This window comes from Musa acuminata, chromosome BXJ1-8 (genome assembly GCF_036884655.1).
Source record: "Musa acuminata AAA Group cultivar baxijiao chromosome BXJ1-8, Cavendish_Baxijiao_AAA, whole genome shotgun sequence".
NCBI lineage: Eukaryota > Viridiplantae > Streptophyta > Magnoliopsida > Zingiberales > Musaceae > Musa > Musa acuminata.
Window position 1 is genome coordinate 47,684,773 of NC_088334.1, and position 7,492 is coordinate 47,692,264.

The 7,492-nt window shown below is 54.0% G+C and overlaps 2 protein-coding genes across 3 annotated transcripts; both read right to left on the reverse strand.

The window, feature by feature from the left end:
* Positions 1 to 49: 49 nt before the first annotated feature.
* LOC135588356 (protein LIKE EARLY STARVATION, chloroplastic-like) lies at positions 50 to 3,083 on the reverse strand. Its single transcript, XM_065080434.1, has 5 exons — positions 2,507 to 3,083; positions 1,039 to 1,697; positions 694 to 890; positions 239 to 616; positions 50 to 125 (listed from the first exon to the last, which is right to left on the reverse strand). Exons 1-5 carry the CDS (start codon positions 2,922 to 2,924, stop codon positions 113 to 115), a joined length of 1,665 nt encoding a protein of 554 aa, XP_064936506.1. The 5' UTR covers positions 2,925 to 3,083; the 3' UTR covers positions 50 to 112.
* Positions 3,084 to 3,847: 764 nt separating this feature from the next.
* LOC135588357 (protein LONGIFOLIA 2-like) lies at positions 3,848 to 7,242 on the reverse strand. 2 transcript variants are annotated; one of them, XM_065080436.1, is made up of 4 exons: positions 6,690 to 7,242; positions 5,270 to 6,613; positions 4,960 to 5,152; positions 3,848 to 4,783 (listed from the first exon to the last, which is right to left on the reverse strand). In XM_065080436.1, the coding sequence occupies exons 1-4, from the start codon at positions 6,849 to 6,851 to the stop codon at positions 4,182 to 4,184; spliced, it is 2,301 nt and encodes a 766-aa protein (XP_064936508.1). In that variant the 5' UTR covers positions 6,852 to 7,242; the 3' UTR covers positions 3,848 to 4,181. The 2 variants fall into 2 exon arrangements, with proteins under 2 accessions (XP_064936508.1, XP_064936507.1); XM_065080435.1 differs by having other exon boundaries at positions 3,848 to 4,846.
* Between the last annotated feature and the right edge of the window lie 250 nt (positions 7,243 to 7,492).

Below are 7,492 nucleotides of genomic sequence, written 5' to 3' on the forward strand. Positions count from 1 at the left end.
GAGGAACCTGGAAAAGCTCGCTCGATTCAAGTCATAGCAATATCAACCATCGATCAAACTGCAGTTGTATATCATCCGTCTCGACCAAAAAAATGTGTAACCAGTCTCTTCCCTATGACTGCTTGCTGATGACAACAGACAAACAAACACACGAGACACCGATCATGGTTATCACTCTGGATATGTATGATTGTATGACGAAGAAGAAGAGAAAGGAACGATTTGGTCTGTCGTTTACGGTGCGTCGTCGAGCGGTCTGCGAACCGCGCGCAGCTGCAGGGAGTTTTCGAAGCAGTGGTCGAAGCCGTAGTGCGGGTGCGTCTCGCGCCATGTCTCTTGCTGCACATGCGTGTCCCAGTGCTCGCCGCTGCTGCTCTTGCCGTACTTGTGAACCCACCCGGTGCCGTTGTGCTGCTCCCCCCAGGTGCGGTTCCACCGCTCCCCCCCGTGCCGCCCTTCCCACCACGTCTCCCCCTGCTTCACCCCGTGGCCGTTCCGGTGGAAGTGCTCGTCCCACTTGTCCCCCCATTTCGACCACCCATCGCCTTCCCACCGCTCCGCCCACTTGTCCGTGTACTTCATGCTGCCACCTCTACCGTCGTACTTCTCCCCCCATCTGCAGAAAACAACATCGGATCATCATGGTGCAATCACGAGGTTCTCTTACGACATCAAACGAGGCGAATCAAATACCTCTCGTGCCAAACGTGAGCATGGCCAGCTTGCAATGGTGTCCTGGGGTCGATGCAGCACCACTTATGGGCCCATTTTTCAGCTTGCCCGGAAGCATCATAGTGTTCCCACCACTTCTCTTGCCACTCCTCGCCCTCGACGTTCTTCCCCCATTTGTCCGCCGTCTTTTCCATATGGATTAGCCCAATCCTCGTGTCCTGAAAGCCAAAAGACACGTTTCACCACTTCAGAAATCCTAACCCATGCTCGATGAATATGCTCAATTGCGATCATGAGGGCAATCCATGTCTTTCTTCTTCTAAACTACCAAAATAAACCAGGAAAAAAGGGTAGATATATTCTCACCTCCCACATCGATTCCTTCCAAAATTCACGCCAAACGTTTCCAAACGCATCACGTCCAGACTTCTCCGAACCGAGCTCCTTGTATTCATACTCATCAGCAGCCTCCCAAAATTTGTCTTCCCACTCGACAGTTCTGTCTGCGCTCACACCCCGAGTCAATGTCCACCTGCAAGTCACCCCATCAGGTCTTTGTTCTATTCCTGTCTCTCTCCACCACTTTGAACCATCCGGATTAACACCATGATCTGATTCTTCATTGCTCTTGCCGAGAGCTTCGGCGGCCTCAGCTGCATTTCTTGAGAATAGCTCATCGACCTTTTTCTCCTCTGCTGCAGAAGACAGCTCCTCTGTGGTGCATGTTTCCACTTTATCAACCTCTACGAGGGACTGAAGTGGAGGAAGAGGAGGATTGTGTTTGACTTCAGATAATGTGCTCTCTAGAGGGATTTTTAGAAACTCTGTAGACTTCTCCTTTTCGATCACGGAATGGGATGGATGTGGCTGTGAGTTTAGTTTCCGTGCAGACTTGAGGCCAGTGCCATCGCCGATTGGTTCTCTCTGGCTGTCCGAAGGAGGTGACCATGACCAAAAATCCGGGCCAGGAGATCCATTTTGTGCATTTCCTGATTGATAGAACTCTGAATGTTCTTGCTGCAATCCTGATTCAAAGGAAGAATTCTAGTAAAAGCAATCACCAGTCCAAGTTTCTGCTTTACATTAGATATGGCTCAAGTGGCGGAAAATGAACGTTGTCATCATTTGTTACACGTAGTAGACAAGAAGAGAAACAATCTACATCAAGCTATCATTATCGTATCAGGGAAAATCCATATTCAAATGTTGGTGATAGAATGCATGTAATGAACAGCAACTGTGACTCTCCAATCCAGCCCCAAGCTACAAGTGGGGGTGTTGGAGGATAGTTGTAATGGTATTTAGGGCTAGTTAAGCATTTTGGGCAACATGACGAGATGTCTATCAAGTTATCAGGTCCAAAATTCCAACTCAATTGGACTACTCACATATCATATACTAGGGATATTGATTCATTAACCTGCAGAAGTGATACCTATATGTCAAGTGTGCATATGCTACTGGAGAAATGAAGAAGATGTGAAGGACAAAATGATGTATTGTAAACCACAGTGTTGTGTTGTCAATGTAAAACATTGCTTATGAAGAGTTGGAAGTGCTCCTACATGTGACTTATGCCTTCCTACAAGAAATATTCCCGAGACTTGAAAGAATAGAGTTGCAAGAATGCAATCTTGCTGAATTAGGAAACATGCAGACTAAATTTTCAGTGATGAAGAGAGACATCATTCGTTATTACAGGAAAAAAGATGTGCAAATACTGAGATGAGGAACTAATTCTTGATTGTTTATCGATTAATCCCAAGAAAGTGCAAGGAACGAATCTTTAATGGTGCAACCCAGTCGAAGCAGAAAGGGCGGCGGGGTTACGCACCTTGTTGAGTCGGAGACGCGTCGGGGGGCTCCGAGGCGGCGGGTGGACGGGACTTGTCGAGGAGGGCGCGGGCGGCAGCGATGGCCGCGGCGGCCCGGTCGATGACCTGGAGCCGCTGGATCCGGTCCCGCTCCTCCGTGGGAACCTGGAGGAGCTTGTTGAAGTGCTCCGTCTTCGCCTCTAGCGACGGCTCCACGCTCCCGCCTTCGCCCCCCTCGGCGGCGATCCGACGTGACGCCAGGACCCGGCGCTCGCGCTCCATGGCCTTCTTCCACATGTCCAGGTAGGAGCTGCCGTCGGGGCCGGCGGCTGTTGCGGCGCACCGCGGTCTCCGCCCGCCGCGCCAGGGCGCAGCAGGGAGGAGACCGCTGCGGAGGTTGGCGCGGGCGCAGGAGCAGGCGCTAAGTTGCACCGACATCGTGAAGAATTGGGGGAGGAGTTGGGGAATGCCACAGAATGGTCTTCTTATAGAGGGAAAAATATTCGATCTTAAGTTTCTGGGGTTCGTTATAATCCGTAACTACTTTCTTTAATGCCAACGGAAAAGTTCATGCTTTGCTTGGGATCGAAGGGAGGGAGCGATGCGTCGTTCGCTTTCTGTTGGCTCTCTCAGCTTACCCACTCGTGAGTTGGAGCGAGCGAGTTGGGCTTTGGGCTTCGTTATCCGAGAGCGGTGCGAAGTTGCCACGTGGAGGTTCCTACGCCGTTGGTCGGCTACTTCCTGCGCAGCCCTCACAAAACCACGTACCATTCTCGGGGGATGTGATACTTACCATTTGCTTAATCGTGATTGATTATATTAACTGCGCTGCAGAATATATTATGGAAAGGATTAAGGGCCCGACTTATAAAATTGTTTCAAATAATTTAGGAAACAAATAAGAAGTGAACTTAATTATTAATTTATTTATTTACATTAAATTTGTTTAGATCAAGTTATTATTTTTTAGGACATTTGCTGGACTAGTTAATATCAATTTCACTCTTTAGCACACTTAGTTGTGAGCTTTCCTATCTTGATTTAAAAATAATTTAAACTACTGATATTATCAAATTACTGTAGCAGAATCAACATTTATGAAATTTCCTCCAACCTCGTTCTTCACCAAATCAAAAGATATATCATTCCAATAAATCCAAATGAGTTAGCCGCTCGTCAGAGCGAAAAAGCTTTGATTTGCTTGTGCGGGGTTGGGCCCTATTCTCCAATTACATCGATCAAACCGGAACGTCACTACTTATCGGGGATCGAGTACCGGAGTTCTCGCTCCGTTGCTCCTCCACTATTATGGAATCATAACAAACCATGTGCATGTCAAGATGGTACCGGTTGAAAGCAGGTGAAGGGACGTTCTAATGGTGCACACGACGTGTTTGTGGTAATTATTCTCATTAAAGTTGGGGCGGGGTCCAAACGAACTCGGGAAGAGCAGCAGCGACATCGCTCTTTGATGGCAGAGCGGAGGACGTCACGGTGGTAGCCCCACCGCATCTGCGGACTTGTACAGCTTTGCACCCGCAACAGGGGCAACAACATGTGCTGCCACCTCTCCCTTTCGAGGCCTCCCACCACCGTTCGAACTACCGTTACATCACAACTACCGTTCGAACTAACAGCACGCAAGCCTTACCGCCTGTTCTCCATCGCCACGAACATGTTGCCTCCGTTTCCCTTTCAGAAGACGAGCTTGCGGCGGGGGAGAAGGGGACGGCGCTCTGCCGCGCAGCCGGCGTCGGCGAGGTCGCGGATGGTCTCGGCAACGAGGTCCTTGAAGATCAGCCGCTCGATGTGGAGGACGGCGTCGGACATCTCGGCGGCGGGCTGGGCCCACCCGTCGGCGCGCCCCGCGGCGATGTCCTTCCGCACGGCCCCGCACGCGGCCCCCTCGTGGTCATCCGCGGCCTCCTGCACCCGGACGCGTCGGAACTCCGCCCACACCTTCGGCAGCGCTTCCTCCTCTCCCCCGGCGCGCGAGAAGGCGTCCCAGGGCGACACGTGGCGCTTGCGTTCCAGGATCTCGGCCACGGTGTCGAAGACGAGGCGGTGGTGGAGGCAAGCGGTCTTGGACTTGTCGGGGGCCTGGCGGCGGCATCGGCGCTTCTCTAGGATCGCGTACACGGCGTCGGAGGCGTCGCCGTAACGGTCGGACGCGCGGAGGACGTCGCATACGTAAGCGTAATCCTCGTCCGCCATGTCGGGCCCATCGACTCCGCACCCATGATTCGTCGACGCCGCGGAAGACCAATGCTCCTCTTCCCAGTCGTCCGCCGCTTGATCTGCGGACCAGATTGCATCAAGTTCCGCAAATATCAAGCAAAAAGGGTCCGTCCTGATTAAATCTAAAGCAGGAAAAGCCGCAGTCTATTAAAGAAAGCGAAATAGACAGGTGGTCTTGCCAGGTTGGCCACAGCTGGGCGGAGAGAAGGGCGGGGAGTTGGTTTCGTTACACTACCTTTGAAGTCGATGGAGCGCTTGGCGAGGGGCGAAGGCGAGGGTGAGACCTCCTCGCCGAGGTAGGACAACGAGTCGAGCACCGACACGGGGCTCGGCTGCTGGTCCGTCGCGGTGTCCTGCTCCGCCCCCGTGAACGCCGCAATGCTATGTAGTAGCTTGTCGCACCGCTCCAATAACCTTCGCCCCGATCTCTGCAAATGCATCGCCCGTCCTCCAATTAACAAATCATGTCCAAAAAGAACAATGCCAAAAGACTTGTATTTATGAGGAGAAACAAGCAGCAGTACTAGTCGATGTTGTTATACTACCTCGAAGTCTAATTGAGGGGAGGCACAGATGCTACTCCCAGAAATGATAGTTGTGGCGTCGTCCTCTGCCGGCGGGCAAACCCTCTCCCTAGGTGACGCATCCGCCGTTGGCCTCCGGCTCCTCGGCGATCGGGCGGCCAGCGGATCCGGTCCCGTCCTCTTTGGACTTGACCTTGGAGAACTGACGGTCGACATTCTCCGCTGGGGCTGCGCGCTCTTCTGGGCCACCGCATTTAAATGTCTCCTCTGCACCGGCGAGCTCGGGCTCTCGGGCGACCTAAGCGCTCGATTCCTCCGCTCGTTTCCTCCCTTGATGCTCCGATCGACCGACCCCCGCTCGCGGCGGACTGGCGGAGCACTCTGGCGACAGGAGCCGGGTCTGGGCGGCAGCGGCTCGCTCCACGGACGCTGCGGGGGCTTCGAAGCCGGCTTCATGATGACGATCGGGGCGTCGCTGGGGATCTGGCTCTGGTAATCGTAGATGAGAGTTCGATGGCCGGTGGCTCTGCTATCACGGGGTTTGGAATGGAGAAGCCCCCTCAAATGGAGCGCCTCCAGGATTTGTTTCAGAGTGTCCAAATCCCTCGCCGGTTCGTCGATTCCTCGCATCCTTAGCCGCTTCTCGATCTCGATATAGAGAGTTCCTGACTGCTTAGGCTCCGGGAAGAAGTCCTCCGCATCGAAGAAGCTTTTCCGGTGGAGCAGCGGGAGAGAGTTCGTTCTTGGCGTCGGCTCGAGCTTCTTTGTCTCATTGAGCCTGAACTGGGCCAGATTCACCGTCTTAAAGAACTCCTTGGTGGAGATCGGGGCGGCCTCGCATGGCAATGGCGGCCTCTTGTGGAATGAGCCCGCGTCCATGAACCCGTAGTACGACGGGTCTCTCCGAACCCGGGACTCGGAGGCAGATCGCCGGAGTTCAGCCAGGTCCAACTCTGTTCTACAGACGCCGCCGACGCTGGGCAGGGCGTCGAGCCCCATTAGCCGCACGACGACACTTGGGGAACGACGCTGCTCGTCCGCCGCTTCAGAAGCGTCAGACTGGTCCCCGGAGGGGACCGGAACAGCCGTCCGGATCTCCCGGGGGCGGAGCTTGCCCTTTGCGTCGACCACCGCGCGGCTGTCGAGAGAGAGCCTTGGACCTTCGCGGAGCCTCCAGGTGGTCCTCGCCCCGTCCTTGGCCTCGAAGACCGGGAATGGCAGCGGAAGCGTCCGCTGCCCCGGCGTCTCCGCCGCGGCGCGGTTCTCCGAGCAGGCCTCTGGCGACGACGGTGGCGGGTGGCTCTCCTTCAAGAACGACGAGGACGAAGCCTCCGATCTCTCGGACGGCGACGTCGATCCGGCAGTCTGATACAAGCCATCCGACCATCAGAAAGGCAGCCAAAAAAACATGAATCACATGTTTTAACTCCAACATTCTCACCGAGCAGGTGGCGAGGCGGCGGGTGGAGTAGTGGCGCCTTCCGGGGAGGACGTGGTGGCGGTCGAATATCTGGAGGAACCCAGCCATGCACCCCATCTGCCTGTCGATCTGCCGCTCGAGGCGCTGCTCCTGGGCTACCCCATTGCCGACGCCGGGCGTCATCTTCCTCCGCTTTCTCCGGCGACCTTCTCAGGTCAGATCTCGGCCACTCTTCCTACCTCCAACTCCTCTGCTCCCAAACTCAGCTGCACCCTTTTCGCGCACACACACATGCAACGCTTGTGCGCAGCCTTTATTCATCGCAACTCCCGCTGAAGTGCTTTTAGAGACCAGAGCTCGACAACTAAATGACGTTACTGCCCCTAGTGATTCCCTATAATGCCCAACGCATCCCCGTTCTTGGGCGCGATGGGGCAGTATAGGATTTTGCGCGGGCAGAGTCAGGCATCAGAGCGAGAGGGAGCTTTAGGGGCGCCCCTTTACGCCTTTCGAGCTGCAGGCGAGTTTGACCGCTTGACGACGAGACGAGACCCTCCCCAGCTCTTTCTTACGCCAGTCGTCTCTATCTCTACGAGGCGCTCGGTAAAAATTATTTTACCGTATGCTCCGGTGACAGCCACTTCTATCACATTAATAACAATATAATGATAATATAATTTTCATATAGGTGTCGTGAAAGTAATCAGCTATGGGCGTGCAAATGTTTCGCCAGAGCGGTGCTTCCATTTCTAGGATGTCACATGGCAAGCAACACCTGATCTTGATGTTGGCTTTAGGATTCGTTTTATCTCCATTATCATCCA

What these genes read in the sequence shown, in the direction of transcription:
- LOC135588357 (XM_065080435.1), bottom strand. Translation starts at nt 6,851, where the DNA reads ATGACGCCCGGCGTCGGCAATGGGGTAGCCCAGGAGCAGCGCCTCGAG. An exon ending in GCCGCCTCGCCACCTGCTCG is followed by an intron (nt 6,614 to 6,689) that starts GTGAGAATGTTG and finishes GGCTTGTATCAG; the next exon opens with ACTGCCGGATCGACGTCGCC. An exon ending in GCGCTCCATCGACTTCAAAG is followed by an intron (nt 4,847 to 4,959) that starts GTAGTGTAACGA and finishes TTCCTGCTTTAG; the next exon opens with ATTTAATCAGGACGGACCCT.
- LOC135588356 (XM_065080434.1), bottom strand. Translation starts at nt 2,924, where the DNA reads ATGTCGGTGCAACTTAGCGCCTGCTCCTGCGCCCGCGCCAACCTCCGC. An exon ending in CGCGTCTCCGACTCAACAAG is followed by an intron (nt 1,698 to 2,506) that starts GTGCGTAACCCC and finishes CCTTTGAATCAG; the next exon opens with GATTGCAGCAAGAACATTCA. An exon ending in GGAAGGAATCGATGTGGGAG is followed by an intron (nt 891 to 1,038) that starts GTGAGAATATAT and finishes TTTGGCTTTCAG; the next exon opens with GACACGAGGATTGGGCTAAT.